Source organism: Colias eurytheme, chromosome 19, assembly GCF_061535395.1.
Source record: "Colias eurytheme isolate Ceu_HAF_F1 chromosome 19, ilColEury1 Martin Lab GWU primary, whole genome shotgun sequence".
Taxonomy (NCBI): Eukaryota; Metazoa; Arthropoda; class Insecta; order Lepidoptera; family Pieridae; genus Colias; species Colias eurytheme.
The window spans coordinates 9,951,608-9,977,056 of NC_142998.1; the positions used below are offsets into that span (position 1 = coordinate 9,951,608).

Genomic DNA, 25,449 nt, shown 5'->3' on the forward strand with positions numbered 1-25,449 from the left:
CTATAAGAAGAAAAGAACATGAGAGTTGAAGAAAATACGAAACACGAGTTACCTAATTATTACTAGACAAAAGACATTCAACTATTACAGATTTCAAATATTTTTGATGAGCAAAAATTACATTATAAAATGTTGCATATTGCTATTTTAGGCGGTACGATAGAAAAGATAAAATAAATCAAGATAAAATAAAACGCAGTATTGGAAAATCTAGGAACCTGGAACAAGATAAATTAAAATCTGCATTTGAAGAATTGAAGTAAATATTTTTTTACAAATTGAATTCATTTCGAAAAGTCACGTAACTAGATATACCTATAGACCTATTGCAACTTACGCACAAGCTACTATGAAATTCATTAAAAATACCATATTTTGAGGAAAATAAATTTAAATAAAAATACATACATATTATGTTGATAATTGGATTCGGTACAAATAAGTACTTACCAAGTTAATTTATTATAAATCAGTCTTACAATAATTTACCGAGTATGCAGTGGTAAGAACTTCAAATATTTGTGTTATTTGTAACCACCGTTAATTAATTATGGTGGTACCTATTAACCAATAACAATTAATACGATCAATATGTTTACACTGAATAATTGCGTTAAACTTGAACTTATTACACTACTATTTTATTTATAGTATTCATTTCAACCTTTAATTATTGCGAAGTGACACTCTTTGTTTATAAACCATTATATCAAGAACCACATTGGACTTGCATTATTTAGTGCGTTTCCTTATCTGTATATAATCGTGGAGGTCTATAAAAAGTGGTGATTGGTGATATTCCAGGTGACGTCATGTATGCCATTCGAATTTAGACTTTAACAACAGGCAATTGAAATGTATTTTACTTGTGCAATAATTTCGATAAGCGGGTATATTTGATTACAAACACATCACTATCTAGTCGACGAGTATTCGTTAAAGACGTAGCACAAAGTTACGGTCCCTCTGCACGTGTGTTTTGATTGTGATAAACAAATACTGATAAGAATTTAACCGAATGCTGGTAACGGAAGCGATAAATGAAATAAGTGCCTTAATTGTGTGGAAGCTGTGTGACTGCTGCGAAGATGGATCTCGCGAACGCGAAGGCAATATCTATGCTGGCCTTAGGGCTAGGTAGTTTTATCGCTGGTATGGCACCAGCTTGTATCTCTGAAAGAGCGAGGCAAAGACACCCACTGCTTATATCCTGCCTTCTTTGTTTCGGAGGTGGAGTTCTTTTATCCACTTCTTTAGTCCATATGTTACCAGAGGCTAGAGAGAAGTTACCAAGCTTCACTGAACTGTATTTCTGCGCCGGATTCTTCATAGTTTATCTAGTAGATGAATTGGTGCATTTCATCTATGGGTCTCATGGTGGTGGCCATGAGAGACGCAGGGGTTATACGGAGGAAACTAGTCTGTTAAGACCAGATTTAAGAGATGGAGAGATGCGTGAACGATGCTGTGGGGACGCTGATAATCCTAGGATGTGTCACGTCAGTCATACGGAACCCTGTAATAAGAGTTCTTCTGGTGTGATTGGGTTGTTATGTGCGCTATTTGTTCATAGCTTTTTGGAAGGCTTGGCTATTGGATTGCAAGAATCGGCTTCTCAGGTAAGTTTGTTTAAATATAATTTTATCTGCTTTTTGAAAGGTAATAAAATTACGAAAGTGAAATAAGTTTGAGATATTTATTTACTATCTATCACTTCAATATTGTCCTAAAAAAATAAGTAGTAAAAGCCTAAAAGTAAAAATATTTGGTCCATATTCGTGTTTGCGTAAAATTAAATACTCAATGGTACTTATTTATCATTGAAAAAGTAAAGGTATAGGTAGTTTATGCCGAACAAAAATAATGTAAAATAAATAAATATTCATTAGATATGCTATTACATAATTAGTTTATCTACCAGACACATGTGTAGACTAGACTTTAAATAATGTAGGTATTTAATCTTCTGTTTCATTACTACTGTGATAAGCGTATAGTTGTTCAACTTTATACTATGGTTATACTGTATTCTAAAAGATTATGATACTTGCTCTGTTAATTATCTGTGTTCTGTTGATCCGTTCAGCCTTCAGGTTAGTTATCTTATTGAAGACGTATGATTTATGACCTAGAATGTTCTTAGTCCAAAGGCTCTCTCTTTTGTAAATTCTAAATAGTGCATATAATTGTAAGTATTAGACTTGTTAATAGAATGTGTCGTCTACTATCTCTTAGAGACTGGGAAGTGGGAGTAAACCATGCTCCGTTTCAAAGACATAATCGGTCCTAGCACATGAAATACAAATTTTTCAAATAGCTACTACATTATATAATTATTTTCTTTATACTATTTTTCCAAGTACACAAATAGATAACACACTAAGGGCCGATTTTTCAATGCTTGGATAGAACTTATTCGTCGAATAAAATATAAAACTACCATTTTAAAAACGTATTCTAATTGCCCTTATTTGACAGTTTACGTAACATTTTAATATTATCGTGTAATACTTACTTTCTTGGACGGATAAGTTTTATCCAAGCATTGAAAAATCGGCCCTCAATGTATCGAATCTTAAACATTACCGTTATCATAAAATATATACTCTAACGCCACCGTTATATCGCTAATCAAATTATATTAAACAATCAAGGAAAAGTACCATATCTAAGTATAAGTATATAATATACCTACAACAGAATAATCCTATCTGCCCCATTTAGATAAGGACTTGTTATTATTTAAAATACGGCAATATGACTTTTGTTTAAATTTGTATTTATATTTTTATAAATAAAAGTGAAGTGTAAATAGTAAAAAAAAAAACAATTATTTGCTTACGCAAATTGAAGACAAAATAAAAATAAACAATAAAAAAAGTAAAAATAACAACTATTGCTTTTTATACTTTGACTTTATAAAAATAATTTAAATGACCTTCCCTGGATAAGTAACTACGAAAAAGATACTTTAATTTTCATTGCATATTACTACAGAATAATAACTAGTACTTAGCTAATAGGTATAACATATAACATTTCCGCCCGCGGCTTCGCCCGCGTTTTCAAAGGAAAACCATGTGTGCTAAATTTCATTGTAATCGGTTCAGTAGTATTTGCGTGAAAGAATAACAAACACACACACACACACACACATCCTCACAAACTTTCACATTTATAATATTAGTAGGATAGTAGGATAAAGTTATTAGTATTCATGTGTTGTTTTTGAACATTTTATGAACTGAATTTCATTCTAAAACGAAACAGGGAAAATCGAAACCACAGAATTGTTAGTAAACAAATTATGAAAACTTTATAATAATGTATTCATTAATATTGTGAAATACACTGTAATAAGTTGCGTTTTAATTGCATCATTACAAGGTTTAAAATAAAAACAATTTTAAATGTCATACAGATTGCCGTTACGTACCTACTTATTTTGTTTTCGTTGTTTGTTATACTTTTTTAATGTACACATAGAATAACAGTAAGTAGTGGTACGTACGTAGGTATGAAGTAAAAATAGCCAGTTATATCTTCAGAATTGAAGAGATATTTTCAAATCAGATTGGTAGCTAATTCTAGCAATGAATATGGAAAAGATTTTATTTCATAGATCTATTGGATCAGTATACAGGGTGTCCCACCATCGGTATTCTAAGCTCGGTTATAGTTTTTCATACGCTGAGTACGTAAAAAATACTTATAAAATTCCAGATGCATTTTTTTTCAAATAGATGAATTCTTAAAACTCTTTGTGTACACCCCTGACAAGCAACCCGCCCAACTTTGCCACCCACACATGAGCTATCGTGTTTTCATAGAAAAAATGCTCACATTAGCAAAGCGTTATATGTCGGCTGCGCGATGCTAGAGAAGAAAACATGAATTGGAAAAATTTAGGAAAATTTTTGGCGTATTTTTGTTGTTTAAGTAATTTTTACAATGATTTTTACGTGCTCAACTACCAGTCCCTTCGCGCTTAGTATACCGATAGTGGGACACCCTGTATATTTATTGTGCATGTATGTTTTATAAATTAAAGTAACATTTAAGTCAAATTTAATAACAGGTAGATACCTAATTATTATTTTCATTCATGCCGTTTTGGATTCGATTCAATGATGCCATAATTGATAATACTATGGATTTTATATATATATATATATATGTATATCTCTCGATGTGTCATACAAAACCACTTCCTAGTATAACATTAAATATAACACTAGCGTCTGTCCCCGGTTTCGCACGGGTGCAAATAAACCTTGAATCACAGTATCTATTAAGAAAAACTGAATCATAATACATATTGCGTGGGTATAGGATTAGGAGTAATAATTGCTTATTGGAGCAAAGGTTATCAACAAAGGTCGAAGGGTAATCCTGAAGACTTGCATTTAAATTTTACGGAAGGTGTTGTATTTTTTTTATCTGAATTTCTTAGGCTACTTTGCAAATATAAAATTATGCATAGATATCAAGTTAATTCTATTTATATTTTGTTCATTTGATTCCCGATAGTAAATCAATTAACAAAGCTGAAGTATATTATCCATGGCAGAATATAAGTTAACCTTACTCCTGATTATTATATCCTGCAGGATTTTTCATCTGTAGTACCTACATTTAAAAGTTATTATTGCTACCTATATGAAACTCTACCTGTACCTTTGGAAATAAAATGTTATATAGCATGTATGCCTTTTCAAATAAGCTATAATTATATTACAGGTACTTCTTCTGCTAGCAGCTGTGGCTAGCCACAAATACGTAGTAGGTTTCTGCCTCGGCGCGGAACTGTGCGAGAGCGGGAACCGAATCTGCGCTCACATTGTGTGTGTGGTCCTGTTCAGTGGGGGTTCCGTGGCGGGGATAGGGCTGGGAGCTGCTCTGGACTCTATGAGTGTGCTGAGGGATTCCATTGCAGTGCCTATAATGCAGGTATTTATAGACTCACGGTTAAATGTCAATTATCTTGTTCTAGCTGTGCTCCGCGGTTTCACCCGCATTGCTCAGCCCGTTGGTCTTAGCGTGATGATATTATGTAGCCTATAGCCTTCCTCGATAAATGGGCTATATAGAGAATTTTTCAAATCGGACCAGCGAACAAACTTCTGCTTTATAATATTAGTACCTACCTATAGATATATTTTGAAGATTCAAATGGAAAGTTGGATGAATGAGTTTGTTAGGGCTAAGCTTTTTGCTGTTTTTTGTTCAGTGTTTGTACGCCTTATGCGTATGTTTGACGATGGGTAGTCGACTTAATTAATTACAAATTTCATTTGAATCGATGTTGTGGTTTAATTACACCACAATTATTAGCATGGATGTTAGTGGTTTTTAGTTAGCGATAACTCCGGGGATTTTCGGTATTGAACATCCTTCATAGTTTGTGACCCATTAATGCATAATTTGTATCATTCAGCCGGGAGTTGTGAGTCAACCTTCCAATTAGTTATTGAATCAAAATCGTGTCGTTTTAAATTCCAACCCATTATCCAACTTTACTTTTCAGTAGTAAGTAGGTACTTTCAAAAACTTTGAATATTAAAAAAAAATATCGGGCGAATTGATAACCTCCTCCTTTCTTTTGAAGTCAGTTAACAAAAATGATGAAAATGATGTGGTCGAATTAAATAGACAGTCGTATGCACTGTTCTGTGGTCGTATGCGTATTAAAAAAGAAATAGGTATACTCATTAATAATAATCTTATTGCTACTAATTTGTACCAATGCGTATATCCTCGGTTAGGACTGATAGAAGATATCTATACCTACTGCAGTAGGTACTAATATTTTAAAGCAGAAGCTGTGGCAGAAGAGTTTGTTTGTTTGAACGCGCTAATCTCAGGAACTAATGGTCTGATTTGAAAAATTCTTTCGGTTTTAAATAGCCCATTTATCGAGGAAGGCTATATTATATCACGCTAAGACCAACAGGAGCGGAGAAATGCGGGTGAATCCGCGGAGCACAGCTAGAGCGTAATAAAAAGCAAATCTTATTGCTACTACAGTAATGCTTCAAAGTTGTACCAATGCGTATATCCTTGGGTAGGACTGTTAGAAGAAAATATAATTATATAACAAACTAGCGGTCCGCCCCGGCTTCGCCCGTGGTACCTACATGTTTACGTTTTCTCTACATAAGAACCATCCTCGTACTTCAAGGAATATAATAAAAAAAGAATTATCGAAATCGGTTCAGCCGTTCTCGAGTTATACCTCTCTCGCTTACCAACACATTTTGCGATTCATTTTTATATATAAGAATATTATTAACGAAATTCCAGGCATTAGCAGCCGGTACACTACTATACGTGACCGTGAGCGAGGTCCTCCCGCGGGAGCGAGCGAGATGGCACGAGAGGAAGAGGTCAGCTGGGATGCTGCAGTTTATAGCTGTGGGCCTCGGCTTCGGGGTTATGTACCTGTCTACTGTGTACTTGGGTAAGATATTTCAATGATTTTTACGTGACAACGTCTTATAATTCGATAGAGCCGGCTGCACGTACGAAAAAACATGACTCAAGCGGCGTTACCTCGCTCTGAGGCGTTCCAAGTGCAAGCGAGAGCACGGAACGAGCGACAAAGAAGCACAATCGGACGTTGTCACGTTCAACTATCGTCAGTAAACCAACTTTACAGACAACCAATTTTTATAATTTAACCCATTCAGTCCCGAACGGCCCGATCGGTCCACGACACAATAGATTTTCTATTGTGTCTGTGATTCCGGGGCCTGAGTTATTAATAATCCTGTAATTTTTGTTCAAACCAAACGAAATTCTTCATTGAACACCAAACTATTCAGAAATAATATAAATTGTTATAATATTTCAAATAAGTAAATAGGTAGGTAATTAAAGAATTGGTAAATTATTAGATATACTCGAATAAAAACATTCATTTAATTCCCACCGAGATCAATGGCAGCACTCCACAATTTCCTGAAAATGGTCCAATTCCCATAGTACCTATCATATTTTATATTGTTAACACATTGTTAACGACTATAAAGACAAATGTTAGTTATTGTAATGCACATGATTTATTTCAACTTCGTAAATTGTGCATAAATAAATCATAAAATTTATGCTTCGTCATTTCCTACAGGCCTAAGCAAACAGAGTAGCATTTTATCTAACTGGGTTCGATTCCCGGTGGGTGAAAGAACTTTAAGGCAGTTGCAGTTTAACCTTCTGATAAGAGAAACTTAATACGTTGATAACTCGACTTTTAATCTATAAAATAAATAAATTCGAAGTGTTTGAATATCAGAATTGACAACTTACCCTTTTAAATTACGTTAAATTACCTATCTATGTATGTTTATTGTGATAGATATTATTAAAAAAAAATAGGCATAATCGCAGGAATTGTAGTCTCTCAATGAAATAATTAATAATATTTTGTAATTAATATTATGAAGTTTAAAGACAATTTTAACAAAATCAGTTCAGTCGTTCGCGAGGAATGCTATTATCGACAGAAATGATATTCACGCTAATAACATCTAATTCTATATTATTATTTATACCTTTTTTTTACTTTCAGACCATGATGCAGCTTGAACAGCGAAATTCACGAATAAGAAATGTACGTAGGTAGTAAATGACTAACATTCGAATTTATTTTTTTACTTTGTATAATAATAATATGTATTACTATGTATATTAATAATAGGATCAATTGCGACATTTATAATGCATTTTGGCATTTCATAATATTATGTTTGACAGTATTCAATAAAACAATTCTACAATTTCATATTTTATTTCATTTAATGTCCGTTTCATTTAACAAATTATATTTCAAATGAGTTTGTCAATAAGTCACAGATTGTATCCAACTCATATTTTTATTTTAAAATAACATACGTTAAATATTTTTAGTTCACCGTTTAGTAAATGAAATGCTTCATAATATGAGTAGGATTTCGTAAGTACAGTCATTAAATTCAACAAGAGATAATACTATTTTTAAAAGTTTACATTTATAACATTTTATAAAATAATTGACTTACATTTTGTAAAAATTACATGGCACTGTTACGTGATGTTGCTAGTAATAAAAAATATTGTTGTTAGAGGCGCCATCTATGTACACTGTTAGAACTATAGTTACGTCTACTCGCTGATAGATGGCGTTATTACAAATACTATTTACTATTGATAATTTCGAGTTTACTTCTAAATGCACAAAAATAATCTCAGTCCACAATACTATTGCTTTATTATAATATTATATACATATATGGAAGCCATTTTTACACAGTTAAACATCGTGAATGTCGGAATACCTCGTATTACACAATATAAATAAATGTATCAATCCTTAATCTAATTTAAATACAATAAAAGTATTACAAAATAGAAAATAATACAGATCTTTGACTGGACGCACTTAAACTACGCGGGAAGTACAACGATGTTTCATACGAAATGTTACTTTTAATAAATATTCTTAAAATTTTAAGAGAGCATTACAAAAAGTGGAAAGAAGTTGCTTCACTATGAATATATTCGTAATTTTCATTCTTTCTTTAGATTATACTTTTAAAGTACTGCTTGTTTGTTTTAAAAAGTTTTACGAGCACATTTCTCAATATCCCAATTAAAAGTAAACAATACAGATTAAAAACATGTTTATACAATTAATAATAAAGTGTAAAAGTAGCAAATTACGTATTTCGATATATTAAGGCACAAAGATAAGGCACTCATTCCACAATTATATTACAAATTCCACGAGACTACAACGAAAAGCGTAATTAAATAGACGATTCATAATAAATACATAGAATAATACGTGTACCGATTGTAGAAACAACCAAGCTTACATCTGACTTGATAGAATCGGTAACATGATTTCGCTGACGTGCCGGAGGGTCTGAGCCTTATTACTCACTATTTATTATTCCAACATAATATTATAACATTATTTGAACAATAGCAAAAATATTACAAAACTAGCGTGTTTTTTGGACAAGGGTTTAGTCTCATACTGTTTACAACAATGCGTGCATGCGTGTTTTGACAAAGAACCAAACACTCCGGCACGCCACCTTACTTAAATCTATCGGGAATACCGCAATTTGTTCAAAGTCCACTGGTAAGCACATAGCACTCACAAATCAAGTGTCATCGTCCTCTTCCAGGCGTCTGTTTTTCTTCCTCTGCCGGTGCCTCTCGAGGCGTTTTCTGTGCGCGCTCTTGCGTTTAGGCGGGGTTATTTGGCACTCGCAACCGGCCCTAACTATAACGTAGTCCATGGACCATCCGCCGGACCCGGGGACGGAGAAGTGTCCTTCTGGCCGGTGTCTCTGGGGCATTTCTGTGGCGGAAGAGTACCGGACTAGTGCGTAGGAGTACGAGTACTTCTGTACACACCTCGACTGGTTGTAGAGCCTGGCGTCAACGAAGCGGCAGGGCTTGTCGACGACGTCGGGAGCGCAGGAGAGCTCGTACAGCCGCTGCTTGTTCTCACCGTCCTCGTACAGCTCTACGTAGAGGCCTGTGGGGGTTCTGCCGCCTTTCTTGGCGACCATCTCGAGCACGGACGGGCAGCACTCGACGACGTCGCGCTGGGAGCCCTCCCGCCGCAGGATCGACTGCATCTCGCGCCAGTGCGACCGCTTCCACGCTGCTGTGGCGTCTATTTCTTCGTCCGTCCTGGAAATATTTTGAGTTTTGTATTGAATTTTGTGATTGATTTGCGCTGAAAATGATGCTTTATCAATAATATTGAAAACGTAATATAACCAAAAAGTGAAACACGGAGGCCTAAATACAAGTGTGGTACATTACGAAAAATATCATATCTCCATACTATTTATTTATCTTTACTTGCTTGACTTGGCCTTACGTTATAAACATTTATAACACAAGTATCTAAACTAATAGATATTATAAAGCTGAAGAGTTTGTTTGTTTGTTTGAACGCGCTAATCTCACGAACTAGTCTATTTGAAAAATTCTTTCGGTGTTAGATATATTATCGAGGAAGGCTATAGCCTACATATCACCACGCTAAGACCAACAAGGGCGGAGAAACGTGGGTAAAACCGCGGGGCACAGCTAGTAATAGATACAATACTAACATGAGGCGGTGCGCGTGGTGCGGCTGCGGCGCGCGGCGCACGCGGCTCGCGTTGCCCACCACGTCGCCTGCGCCCGCCACTGCTCCACACAGCACCTGCAATTTATACAAAATTAAGAAAGGTGAGTAATTTGTATGAGGTAAAGTAGTATTTTCTTATTTGATGATATCATCATAAAGATATAAAATATTTTTATAAGCTTTCGTGGTATTTTAATCTACCAATTTCTGCTGATTATATCATTAAACATGAAGATAAGCTACATTTTCTATCAACTAGGCTAAAGCAGTAACACGAGCTGTCCTATTTTTTATAAACTAGACGAAATAATTATACCCAATGGGAAGGGAGATAATTACGACATGTCTACTTATAAATAACTAGGTTTCCGCCCGCGGCTTCGCCCGCGCAGTCAAAGAAAAACCCGCATAGTTCCCGTTCCCGTGGGATTTCCGGGATTGCGTCATTTTCCCGGGATAAAAAGTAGCCTATGTCCTTTCTCGGGTATCAAAATATCTCCATACCAAATTTCATGAAAATTGGTTCAGTAGTTTAGGCGTGATTGAGTAACAGACAGACAGACAGAGTTACTTTCGCATTTATAATATTAGTATGGATAAGTAGACATGTCATATTATCTCAAAAGTAAAACTGCGTCAGAATAAATTCAGGCTGTATCAATTTAATAAGGTTATAATAACAGTTAAGAGCACAATTTAGCTTTACATACAGAAAATAATTAACAGATTAACCAACATGGCCTAGTATTGATTTTCACAATACCGAAAATATCCAGAATGCAAAAACACAACTATCTAATCTAAAATATTTATTAAATAATTATCTCTTCATTGGTGGCTCTTAACGCGCAATTCGTTGATAATTACCTTCCGATCCAAACATATATCAAAATATTACTATCTATTTAAATTTGATTTATGTATAAGTATGTCTAGTAAATTGATAATTATTCTAATATTTTGTAATTTATGAATTCGTAATATCATCTTAATGCGACCTTTGAGAGTTATTACTCCATCTAATCTGTAATTTAAGCTTAAGATTTCACATTATCTAAGTAAAGTTGCTATTAATATGTACTAAATTATAATAATGCTAAATGGTAAACCTAAAATGAATAATAATAATTATTGTAAACACAAAATTTATACACAAGTATTAATAGAATTTTATGTATGATGTTTAATAAACTCAATAAAGACCAAAATGTACAATAATATATTAATAAGCCTAACTGATGTAGGATGCTCGAGGCACGTAAGCTAAAAAAAAATTTTACACTCTTAATCCTTGTAAAGAATAAAAACTTCACAAATAAAAAGCGTTTCAGTGTCGCAACAGATTTCTATAACTTGCGCAATTCCAATTTCTAGTTTGCTCAAGTAAATCGAAATGGTAATACCTTGTAATAGTAAATAGTTGGAAGTGTTTTAGGTCTATTGTGTCCAATCGCTCATGAATCAGGATTTATGAAAATATAAACAGTTGCATAGAAATTTCGATCTAATAACAGTAAAATATTGACTTGTAGCAATAGCTGATATGTCGATTTCTGAAATAGTACCCACATTTCCAAACTTGTTAAATGTTATTTACAAATTGACGGTTTCTTGCTTTCCGACTACATATAATATACTAGCTTTCCGCCCGCGGCTTCGCCCGCGAAGTCAAAGAAAAACCCGCATAGTTCCCGTTCCCGTGGGAATTCCGGGATTGCGTCATTTTCCCGGGATAAAAAGTAGCCTATGTCCTTTCTCGCTATCATAATTCTATACTTAACCTATTTGTTTATCCTAAATGGTTTTTGCTCGTTGTTATTTGTTAGGGGCAAGCAAGTTAATATAAAGCTGTGATCATCAGAAACAGGGTGATCTTCTTGGAAACGTGGTATACCCAGGGACATGACATTCTGAACACCAATGGATTGTACATGTGTTTGGGCATATTTGTGTATGTAATCTAATATATTATATTGTTCACTAGTTCCTATTAAGTACAATATTATTAAATATTTTAACATCTAACCGCTACAGCCAAAATTCTACACAAACATTTAATATTGGCCCTGGCAAATACAGAACAAAATAGCAAATCAAAGTACATATCTTTACCGAAATTTACGATGCCTCTGTACACTGGTCGGAAATATTTAGCCAAGTGAATTATTTGATTTCGTTGTATCATGGTTTAGTAAATAACTAGATAGTATCGTAGGATTGAGTTATTCAGGGACGTTTATGTCCAATTGTTATAGTTTATAGGAACAAATTAATATGCATTGTTATGGCTTTGCTATCTGTACTTCTGAATTAAGAAATCTATTACATTTGTAGAGCAATACGTATTTGTATTTTGTAAGAGGAAATTATTGAAATGAAACTTCTTTAGGCGCGTTGAGGACTGAGGTCGCGTTATGGCAATACCTTCACGTCATGGAGTAAGGATACAATTTTGGTATCTTTGAATCTTGCCAAAGAAGTGTCACTTCTGACACGTGTGCTCTTTCTTTTTCACCTTTCTTTTTTCAAATTCAACTTATTTATTTCACAATAAGTTTTAAATAAGTTTGAGATTGGAATACTTCTAAAGTAAGTTGAAATGCTTGTCACGTAGTTTTAGATTATTATTATTGGTTTCACTGTGAAAACTATTATCTTGTTAGGAAGTATAATTTTAGGAATGTTATGGCCTATTTGTTTACTAGAACACTGATCAAGAACAATTAAAGGAAATAATAGAGTGCAATTTAACCTAATTTATGTAGTTTCTACAAGTGAGAATTTAAATGACACCATGTTCTGGAATTTAGACTTTGAAGGAATACAGAAAATTAAATACTTACATACATGAAACCTGAAACATTTCAAAAATTTAGGAAGAAATGTAGCGCACAAATAGCATGTATTTTTTTGTAAATCAATAAAAAATATTCAAACATTTCAGCCACTAATCAATTTTGAAAAAGCATTTGCTATAATATAATAAATAACACGACCAATGACCATTTTAAAATGTCTACGAAATCTTAATAATTGATATTGTTTTTCCTAATGAAGTGTTGTCCTTTCGACTCTATTTAAATAGATTCGACGTGACTTTCAAAAACTAATGGGACAAATTGTTGGTGCATTTTTTATAATCTATCTAATTCTAATATCTAATATATATTATAAAGGCGAAAGTTTGTAAGGATGTATGATGGATGTATGGATGTATGGATGTATGGATGTTTGTTACTCTTTCACGTAAAAACTACTGAACCGATTACAATGAAATTTAGCACACATATAGAGGGTAACTTGGATTAACACATAGGATAGGTTTTATCCCGGAAATCCCACGGGAACGGGAACTATGCGGGTTTTCCTTTGAAAACGCGGGCGAAGCCGCGGGCGGAAATCTAGTATAATATATTACTGATATAGATACCTGTATTATATAATAAAAAAAAATGCATGTCATATTAAAGTTAGTGTAAATGTTCCGTTGAAATTGCTACGACGTATTAAAAGAATGACCTTTTTAGGGCTGATTTTTCAATCCTTGGTTATAACTTATTCGTCGAATAATGTATAAAACTACCATTTTAAATACGTATTCTAATTGCCCGTATTTGACAGTTTACGTGACATTTTAATATTATCGTGTAAAACTTTATTGGACGAATATGTTTTATCCAAGCATTGAAAAATCGGCCCTTAAATGTTATATTTGAGTACAGGAAAGCTTTATATTATAGTTTTATTTATTTTTTGCTTTTGAGTAGTAAAGAAATAATGTTAGACAGAAATTCACCGTGGCTATTCCGCTATTATTTTTCCCACGCGTACAGAATGAGTCTAAAAATAAGGAAATAAAAAATTCATTTTGTGTCATAGAAAGCACATAAATAACTATTATAATGAGCTTTTACTAATGGATCTAAATTACATTAAAACTGATACTATATATTCAGTAGAATTCTTTCAAACTCAGACTCAAAGATTTATTTATTCAATTAGACTACTTCTAGAAGCACTTTTGAAACGTCATTTTTAACATTTACCTATTCCACCTATACCAATTCTAGAGATAAGAACATGTTTAGCAATTAGTATAAACCTAATTTATTATTAATTAGACGATAATTTAATCCGTCCCAAAACTTAGGCTTGGTAATAAAGATTGGCCGTAAAACTATGATTAATTAAGATATAAAACTTCTATTGGTTAAAAAGTAGATAGTAAAAGCGTAATTCACTTCGTTACAATGTTGTAAATAATATTTATGAATGCGGAGATACAAAATCTATATACGTTTATTTCTAAAACTCAAAGGTGACTGATATAGTGATCTATCAACGCACAGCCCAAACCACTGGACGTATAGGGCTGAAATTTGGCATGCAGGTAGATGTTACGACGTAGGCATCCGCTAAGAAAGGATTTCCCGAAATTCTAGCGGGAACGGGGAAAAACGGGGATGCACGAAGAAAGTCGTGGGCGGAAGCCAGTAGTAAATAAAATAATGAAGGAATCTATAATAGAGTTTATGACGGAACTAAATAATAAAAATTAAGGACATTAATTCTAAGCAATGATTTTTAAACAATAAAATTGTATGGTACATTGAGCATTGTTCAATAAAATACTGTGGCAGAAACTTTGGTTAATTAATGAAATGATGCAATATTTTCTTTAACGCAATTATTGCGATCGTATCTAAATATAGCTTTTACTAATTTGGAGACAATTTATTATCTCTATCATCCATATAACATCCTTTATGAATTGAATAATTTGTAGATCAATTTAGCAAATATTTACTAATGAGACGGAAACTTAGAAATCGCATTAACATAATGAAGATGTTATTTAGCATTTCGCTCGATATTTCGACCACAGTATAAAGAGACAAGTAGGCCGACTAGAGGTACGGTACCTAAACTCGTGAGGCGCAGGGTTGTCACTTGTCACGTTGATATTTTAAGTAATTGTATAAACAAACACCGACCGCTTACAGCAATAGCCCTCATGAGAACGGTCCATGAGATCTGGGGCAATATTATGATCTCTTATTTCCAGACAGTTAGGCCCTGAATTGAACTGAGTGCGGCAAATTCATATTATGATCGCAATCACCAGCTATATAATATGCGATCATAATATGAATTTTCCAGGTTTTTCCGTATGACTACATACGGCGCGATGTAGGTAGGTAGATAGGTAGGATGTAGGTTGTTCGAAGTTAACTTACTTTTCTTTTTATACTATGTTTCGACCATATCCGAATCAAAACTAAATTATGTGCTAATAGTGTCTCATTTTGTTTATCACTAGACTGTCAAAAGACCGCCGAAGTGTCGTTTATTTTAAATATAATGGCTCTAAATCGATTTCCGATTATGTAAAGTTAAAGATCAATACTATATTGCATATTCAAACGACTGGTTTTTAGCGGACTAAATCGATTTGGGTATTAGAAAATTCGTTTTAAAAGTAGCTATGCATAGCTAAATTTTATTTATGTGTTAAAATTGTTATATTTATTATAATGCAAATTGGGGTAAACAACGGAATAACTTCTATAATAACAATAAACAAAAGTTTTATAAGCCATAGAAAGACGAGATCAAATTTCATTGAGTAACATTTATAAGCAAAATGATTTCATACAAAACGTCTATTTCTTGGGCAGTCGATGTGAAACGTTATAAAAATGTAGATTGCTTTACGAATTTAAATTGGTCTTCATAAGGTTGGTTGTGAATGAATGGGAAATTTATCATTGCATTTATATGCAGGTGGGAATTTGTTTTATATTATGTTTCCTATGGGACTATACAGCCATGGTAACCGGAAAAAACGTAACTTACTTTTGTGAATGGATTTTATAAGGTAATAATATAAATATACTCTATTACAAATGGTTGGGGTTATTTGAATGTACTCTGTTCACATCTCCATTATGTGGTGATAAAATAAATAATATTATATTTATAAATACATAAGTTTATGTGTTCCTGATTCTTGTAGAGCATTACGAGAAATTTGGTAGATTTAATAGAAGTTTAGTAGACTTGATATTTTTTTTAATGGTCAAGAGGCACTGGGGATTTATTACGCGAATTTTTTACATTTCGTAGTAATATCTCACGGAGAGTTATTAATAATTATGTATAAGATAAAGTAGGTGTTCGTAAGTGATAATTATTCAGTGATAACACTGATCAATCTTTTTGAATAAACATAATATATAAATAAAAATTTTATCAATTACATCTATGGAATTTTAATTACTCTAATAAGGGAACTGCTTTTATAGATCGAGTTTTTGATTTCATATAATTATAGAGAAGGTAATATAAATTTTCTGTCTTAATTGTTTATGCGATATTAATGAAAGTTGATGAAATATAAACGCCGCACCTGTTGGTTTAAATTAGTAATAATATTGTTCTAATAAATGTATAATAACAATGACTTAAGGGTCTTGAATATATGTGAAATATCTTCAGTCATAGTTAGGTTAAGGTTACATTTATCACTATGTTATAGTTTAGGAGTTAGGAACTGCTAAATTTAAGCTTAATAGCAGTACAACATAGTTACAATAGTAATAGGATAGATCATACAATTTGTAACCTAGAAAATAAGTGGGAGCGATAAAACATGGCTCAGAATAAAGTCAAATGGAGGCTCTTATTGTCGAGGCCAAGACTCACTTTGGGTCCCTGCGCCACTCTAGCAAACAAGAAAATACGTGATTACGACAAAGTCACCATTGAATCATATTTTTTCATCTAAATCCAAATAATACTCAGGTATGGGTGTGTGAACCAAAATCTACGAGAATTTTATAACAACTTTCGTCAAAGCGCTACTGTTACTTGAGTTCCAATTTACGATGAGTATTAGTAGTAGATTGTGTAAATCGACCTTTATCTTATAAAACGGAACAGTATGTTTATTTAATAAGGTAGCTTCACACCTGTTTGTTATTAACATACCAGAATTAAACATAGCATTGCTTACTGTATATTTGTTTGGTGTATGAGTAAAGTATTTGTCAAATGTGTCATAGCCTAAAAGTGTTTTTGAAGTGAAACTTCTTTATCGGGGTTGGAAAAAAATTTAGTGTAACATTTTTTCGTTACGCGTGACATTTTTCCGTTACGCGCCATCTCTTTCTTATCCCTACCACGCGTGATTCGACGTATTTCTGTAAAGTTGCATAAAGTAAATTATTTTTTGAAAAATAAGTTCATAAAGAAGTTTCACTTCTTACGTGTACTAACACGCACGCATTTTTTTAATTATGCTTCTCGGTCATGCTGCACTAGTAGGCAACTGAGCTGGTGGATTGCTTGATAGAAATTGATCACCATCACCCAAGAACATTGAATAAGTCTCGGTAAATGTGTTCCAGTTTTTAAGAAACAGTTTTCTTTGAAGAGGAAGAAAGGATTGGCAGCTCGGCCCAATTCGGCAGAAGCGTGTTCGGCTCCTATACCTACATATTATGATTGATTGATATTATACAATTATTTCACCTAATTTAAAATGAAGGATAAAGGAAACCTAAAGGTTCGAAAGTAAGACAACGCATTGCAGTACTTTGGATCCTTTAGCTTTCCTTAACGATCCTATTTCCGGAATCCGGGCTGCTATTATGGATTTAAAAACAAAAATTGAATTTCAAAACTCTCTCCTCAGTTAAACATAGTAGTAAATGATCTACCGGTTATTTTAGTAACAGATTTTTAACTGCAAAGCGGGAGTTTTAATAAAATTACTTAATCAAATGCATTATTTTTATGTTCCTACATTCTCTTACCAATAATTAAATTATCATATAAATAGATGACGTTACAGTTAATTTAACTGGTTCCTCATTCACAGCAATTATTATAGGAGTTAAACTGAACGATTAACTTTTAATTTAAAAGTATTTACATTTTTTGAATGTTAATTTATTTAATGTGTGTGTGAATTATGTTAAAGAGGTGACTCGTTGTCTGCTACAATATCAAAGAGATGACCAATCTTGATTGAAAGATATAATATTATGTAAGGAAAGAAATGCCTACCGATATTAAAGGCAAATCCAAAATTCTCTCGCATCTATATAGAGGAATAGTAATAAATAGGATTAATAAGCTCTACAAAACTCTTGATAATATGTATTTTAATGCCACCAGTAAGTGGTAGACCGTCAATCCACTTATCGATTGAGTCCAATTTTATGTATAGATAATTCTCAAATGTAACCATAATAGAAACATTTGACACACTTTACGACTGTCTCAATTTACAATAAATTTACTTTTATTCATTCTATCCATATTAAAACGCACTAAAATTTATTATACCAAGATCATTTTATAATAAATATTTAAAGAACACATCGTTAAAATAAAAGCTTTGATAAAAGCCTGACGAATGGAAAATTGATCACTCACAGGTCAGGTTGAGTGATAATAAAAGTGCTATTAAAATTGGCTGCGTTATATTAAAAATGAATTTAGTTTTTTCAAGTTTAAAATACATGTTTGTTATAGATACTAAGCTTTCTGGAGATAAATCACGTGGTTAATATTATTTTATGCCGAGGTGAATATGAAGTTGTTTTTAGTATCGTTAGTAAAAGTGCTCGTTATAAATGTTATGATTTATTGCCAGATATTAAGCCAGTTTCGCCAAATAGGGAGATTAATAATTTTAGAATTTATTATGGCAATAAGGATGAAAAGTTATTAGTTATATAGCAATTGGTACATATGAAAACAAGAGCATAAAAAGTAGGGTGCGGATAAAATTTTTACATAATAAATAACACGGATATGTAGGTATTTTGTTTATTCAGAAAATTAAAATTAATGGAACTAATCATAAATAGGTTACCCATAGAAATAAGTTCAATATGTACGTGTATAATGCATAACTTTAAAACACTTATTTAAAATGATTATAATTTATTTTTGTAGTTGATCGAATCCAGGCAGTCTTGACTCACACATTAACCACTGTACCAAGGGGCTAATCCAATCAAAACTTTACTTTTTTGGTTTAGTCTCTCTGTCGTCTCGAAGCTTAAAGTGTAAATGTATGGTTCCCGTATTGTAATATATTATTACGTTGACATGTGAGATTGGCGCCAAAATTTTTGCTTTCTTTTCTTTTAAATTAAAATTAAAAAAGCATATTTACAAAAAAAATGTGTGCGTGTACTAGTTTAGTTTTTAATTGGGTCGTAATCTTAATATTGTTTAATTTAGTAAGTTGATGTAAATGTTCTTGGATTATATCCTGTAACTGTGCCTTATATAAATAAATAAATAAATAGTGTACACACGTAAGAAGTGAGACTTCTTTATGACCTTATTTTTCAAAAAATAATTTACTATAAGCAACTTTACAGAAATACGTCGAATCACGCCTGGTAGGGATAAGAAAAAAGATGGTGCGTAACGGAAAAATGTCACGCGTAACGAAAAAATGTTACGCTAATTTTTTTTCCAACCCCGATAAAGAAGTTTCACTTCAAAAAACAAAATAAGTAAGTTATATATGCATAGGTACTGTTTTCATTATGAATCATAACTTACGTCTATTCTGTGTAATTAAGTTTTAATGGCAAACTGTTTAAGTCAAATATATTTTATTTCAAACATAAATAGTCCTTTGTATTAGCATTTATTACAAATATGGATACTAAAATATTTATATTTACAATGAATATTTCTATGAATATAAATTAAGCATAATTTTCCGTTATTACATATTACAGGCACCTATAAAAATAAACGACGGTAATAAGAGTTTTTTTAATTTAAAGTTTCTGATGTATAACTATAGTAGGTAATAATAATTGAAGTGAAACTTCTTTAGGCGCGTTGAGAGTAACTTCAAGGTCGCGTCATGGCAATACCGTCACTGCATGGAGTAAGGCGACGGTGTTGGTATCTTTGAATTTTGCCAAAGAAGTTTCACTTTTGACACGTGTGCTCGGCATACACGCTTTTTGGTATAGAGGCTAACTTGTTTGCCAAAAGCTCTGGATTTGATGCCTCGTGGAGTCTAACTTTGTTTTTCATTTATCATTGACATTTTTTTTAATTCATTTAAATTCCAAATAGGAGATTTGTTTTTTAATCCAGTATTTTATTGATATAAATTTTATTCGCATCAGCTGTGCTCTATTAACACAAAAGTAATGATAAATAAATTTGGAAAATCCAAAAGTGCACGCCTCATAATTTTTTTTAAATAAATATTTATTAATTATTATTTTTGTTTATTTAATAACAATTAAACCACATCGAATCAGACCCTGAAAAATGAAAGGGTTCTATTCCTGAGCATACTCAAGCGTAAGAGAAAAAAAAAGACTCGATTAGTAAAGTATTTCGGTCGCTATCGTGTTAACAAGAAAAAGGATCCGCACATACAGACACACGGACGTCCAAGACAGAACTTTTTTAAACTGTTTTTTAACTAGTTTAAATAACAAAAATGACATCAAAAATATCATGAACGTTAAAAATAGTGTTTTTTCTTAATATGTGTGTGTATGTATTATCTTACAAGTGCAATGTATGATACATAAAGACATTTTAAGTTTGAAAAATCAGATGTTTTGCGCGAAGTGACAGTAGTACCCACCTCAACGCTTCGCTTATGAGGCGTGCAATTGGTACCATTGTTTTGTGTTCTTTTGTACTTTAAATTGATCATTGTTCTGAATATTTGCGCTGTTTTTATAATTTATTGCGATTTATAGATTTAAACTAAAATATTTACTCTGCTTATACACAAATGTAAGGATCGTTTATTTATTACAAAATAAATATCAGCATAAAAATAGTAATTGTCTATTCCTTGTTTTGTCCTTTTCACCTTAGTTTAATATAATTTTTATTTTATTCAAAATGCATTCCTCTGTATTCGATAAGCTAAAGAAGAAAGTAGTTAAGTTAAATAATAATTTTTGGGGTTACTTCTTATAAGCCATGAAACACGTAGTCAAATCGTTTTCATGCACTTACACGTATCATGCACTGAAACATGCAACCTTTCCTGTACGGTTATCAGTTTAAATACTAGCGGTCTAACTACTAGCGGTCCGCCCCGGCTTCGCCCAAGGTACATATTTACGTTTTCTCTGCATAAGAACCATCCTCGTACTTCAAGGAATATAATAAAAAAAGAATTATCCAATTCGGTTCAGCCGTTCACACGTGATGCCGTGACAACGCGAAACGGGTTTCATTTTTATATCTAATATATATATTATAAAGGCGAAAGTTTGTAAGGATGTATCGATGTATGGATGTATGGATGTTTCTTACTCTTTCACGTAAAAACTACTGAACCGATTACAATGAAATTTAGCACACATATAGAGGGTAACTTGGATTAACACATAGGATAGTTTTTATCCCGGAAATCCCACGGGAACGGGAACTATGCGGGTTTTCCTTTGCAAACGCGGGCGAAGCCGCGGGCGGAAATCTAGTATACAGGGTGTCCCACTATTGGTATACTAAGCGCGAAGGGACTTGTAGTTTTGCATACACTGATCACGTAAAAAATACTTAAACAACAAAATTACGTCATAATTTTTTTGCTAAATTTTTCCTGAAAATCTATGTTTTCTTCTCTAGCTTCGCGCAGCCGGCATATACCGCTTCTCTAATGTGAGCATTTTGTCTATGAAAATATTATCTAACGTTATCTCACGTGCGGATGGCAAATTTGGGCGTGTTGCTTTTAAGGGGTGTATACATAGAGTTTTAAGAATTCATCTATCCGAAAAAATAATGCGTCTGGAATTTTATAAGTATTTTTTACGTACTCAGCGTATGCAAAACTATAACCTCATTTGAGCTTAGTATACCAAAAGTGTGACACCCTGTATAGATAATCTGGGGCATCCTACAAGTATCACCTAATAATTTTGTAGACCATAACCCCACAGTAGGATTCATTGTAGCATACCTTATCCAGTCAGTTCAGAAAATCCATTGAAATGATCATCATTTCACTTACAACACAGCAGTTCACACAAACAGTAGGTACTTAAAATCGAATGGTCCGCATCAGAAAACAAACGTTGAGACACAGGATCGGCACATCAAACAAAGAATGGCAGAAGCACTTATTATAATGGAGTGTGAATTACTATTGCACACTTTAGATAAGTTAAAAGCACGCGATGTTCAAAGGAAACGTTTTTTTATTGAATTTATTGCAAGATCTGTGAACGGGACCGATGTACAAGTGGTAACCTATTCTTATTAAATTACTTATCGGATTCCAGTCGGCGTTTGTATTTTTGTATTGACGCAATTCATACGCCGTAGTAGATTTCCTGTATATCTACACTAATATTATAAAGAGGAAAACTTTGTTTGTTTGTTTGATTGTAATGAATAGGCTCATAAACTACTGGACCGATTTTAAAAATTCTTTCACCATTCAAAAGCTACATTATCCACGAGTAATATAGGCTATATTTATTATCGCGCTAAGACCAACGGGAGCGGAGGCACGTAGTAAATTATAATACATATTATGTAGCGTATAGTAGAGAATAATATAGTAGATTATTTTTCCGACCCAAAAAATAATCCCCTGAATACCACACGCTTACCACACGAGCTTCAAAATTATCTGGCATTTCCCTCAAGGTTCCCTGCAAACAAATAAAGTCGTCAAGTTTTTCAGGAAAAATCACTCGCGCTTCGCGCTCATGATTTTTTAACCTTGACTAAAAACTTGACTCCTTCATTTATTTGCAACGAACCTATCGGAAAATACCCGATAATTTTGAAGCTCTTGTGGTATTATAAGTGAGAATCTACTGGTTCTTCTTACGTACATGTCGCAGTTATCTGGTTGAATCTGCGATTTCATGGAATAGGATAATCCGCATAATAATGTAATTAGTAGTAACAGTTTACACGCAAATTCGTATTCATAAAATGTTAATTTTGAAATCACAAATCGAGGAAACCGCTTTTTCTCATCCTATGACAATATTAGTTTAATATTCGTCGTTATAATAAATTTCACACGAGAATAGCATACACCTTCGCATTGTTTTGTAAGAACTGAATTTATGCGTCTTTTTACATGTCAAACAAACGATGTAATCTTATAAAACTATTCTTGCGTGTAACAAACGAGATTCAAATATTTATTGAATGTCGATCGTTAAGCAGTGATTGAGAGAGCGAAGCAAATTGGTTATTTTCCGTGGTTCCGATACAAATTCTTTTTAAAATAAAAATTTTAATTAGCTAGCGTTTCTGTGTTAATATTGGCCCACGCGATTTGCTGGAATATCTGTAACTACGTATTGATTTTAAGCGGTTTGTATACGAAGCTTTGAAACGTACGTTTACCTACCAACTATAATGCCTAATAATATAATTGTTATTGTATCTCTGTATCTTAAGCATCATGATCATAGGAATAGGAATTAAGAATTGTATAGTGTAGAATGTAGATATACCTATTTTCTAATTACAGTTTGCATCACACTTCGTTTTAAACACATTTCTAACTACTTACATGTAGAATGTATGTACATTCTAACTCCGACCTAAAAATTATATGCCTACATAAATAATTTATTATTAATTACTGTCTATTTAAGAATGGCAACAACTTGCGGACATACAAAAAAGCTCCGGGAATATCTATTATAAAAGACCGACAACCGCTCATGCACAACCACCTTAAGTTCATATTAAAATTTGTTTACCGATCTTCATTTCATGATTGGCGTTAAGTCACTGTGGGTGTAAAATATTGTATCCGATTAAAGCGAAAAATCATGTCTCAATTTCGATCGACTAGTAAATAGTTTATAGACAGTACTGTCATTGAGTAAATCACGGTAATAAAATAAATAAAACGCCTTCGCGTGTTGTATGTCAAAGCTCTTTAGTTTTCGCCCTGGTAGTTGTTGGTTTTTGATTGGTTATGAAATTGGAGACTATAGTCATAGATAATAGTAGTAAAGAAAACTTAGGATTCAATGTATAGTTATGCAAATTAGGATATACAGTTATTCCTGTAACTAAAAATCCAATCCAGAATATTTCGCGATGTTTTCTTACATTTATCGTGTTAAATATTTTAAATATAATTTATTGTATAATATTCATAGTAATAGAGGAGTAAGTAATTTGAAAAATTCTCTACATGTATAGTGATGAGTCAGAAAGGCGCCGACACTGAGTTACCGACATCGTATTAAACGAGACTTATGTTTTGTGTCTTGTGTCCTATGCTTTATAGGATTACTGTAGGGCTGCCACCACGAAGAATTAACGGATATATAAATTGATTACTAAGTAAGGTAATGAATACACCTAGATATTAATTTAAGACAAACAAATATGCAATTATTTATTAAAAAAATAACTATGAAAAAATGTAAATAAAAAGTCAAAGTATGCCGGAAATAATTAGCTATTAAATAGTGATAAATTGCTGATAGAGTCACTGTTATATAAATCATAACGTAACAGATCACATCCAGAAGTTCAAAATAAAAATTGAGTTGGCTGGTCAAATAAAATTGTTTTTTTACGAACAAAATACTACTATAACTGTTTTGATAACCCTGACGCAATATCCTAATCCCTGGGATACACGTCACGAATCAATGACCATACATCAAAGATTAGAGGCATAGTAAAATATGTATCAATGCCTTAGAAATCTATTGTGTATTGTATAACATTATTATATTAATGCGTTCAAATGGTCACCTTTCGGTCTAATGGTCCGATGTTATAAGGAATAATTTCTTGTGTCACTTATGTTATGAACATTTTTTTTGACGTGACAACGTCTTATAATTCGATAGAGCCGGCACGAAAAAACATGACTCATGCGGCGTTACCTCGCTCTGAGGCGTTCCATGTAAGGCTTGAAGTGCAAGCGAGAGCGCGGAACGAGCGACAAAGAAGCACAATCGGACGTTGTCACGTTCAACTATCGTCAGTAAACCGACTTTACAGACAACCAATTTTTTTCTTTAAAAAGGTAAGGCTATTACGGATTCTCTATCTATTACAAAGCTACGTTATGCCGAAACCAGGTTATTTTTTTTCTGTTTTCGTCCTGGGAAATCCCAGTTCCCAGTTTTTTATATTTTTTTTTATTGTTTGCGACTCGTTGTGTTCTTGTTGTTTGTATTTAAGTATTTAATAATTAATTCCACTAAAATCATTATAAATATACAATAGGAAAGAACTTATGTGAATTCAAGCTATTTCAGTAACTTTTAATTGATAGGGAAGTTCTTTCGTGGTTATTG

At 32.8% G+C, this 25,449-nt stretch overlaps 2 protein-coding genes and 1 long non-coding RNA gene across 5 annotated transcripts in view; 1 reads left to right on the plus strand and 2 right to left on the minus strand.

Annotated features, from left to right (window-relative positions):
* Positions 1-25,449, minus strand: part of LOC149900358 (uncharacterized) — a 258,744-nt gene that overhangs the window by 49,520 nt on the left and 183,775 nt on the right. The window lies entirely within an intron of this gene.
* On the plus strand, positions 927-7,700 carry Zip88E (Zinc/iron regulated transporter-related protein 88E). Its single transcript, XM_090113142.1, has 4 exons — positions 927-1,619; positions 4,741-4,950; positions 6,304-6,460; positions 7,568-7,700. The coding sequence occupies exons 1-4, from the start codon at positions 1,089-1,091 to the stop codon at positions 7,582-7,584; spliced, it is 915 nt and encodes a 304-aa protein (XP_089969268.1). The 5' UTR covers positions 927-1,088; the 3' UTR covers positions 7,585-7,700.
* The window catches only part of LOC149900362 (uncharacterized), a 177,013-nt gene continuing 160,164 nt past the window's right edge, over positions 8,601-25,449 (minus strand). For all 3 annotated transcript variants that reach the window (XM_090113295.1, XM_090113296.1, XM_090113294.1), the window contains 2 exons: positions 10,113-10,207; positions 8,601-9,684 (listed from right to left, as the gene is read on the minus strand). In XM_090113295.1, the coding sequence (XP_089969421.1) occupies positions 9,147-9,684; positions 10,113-10,207 (633 nt within the window). In that variant the 3' untranslated portion in view covers positions 8,601-9,146. The remainder of the gene's footprint in view (positions 9,685-10,112; positions 10,208-25,449) is intronic.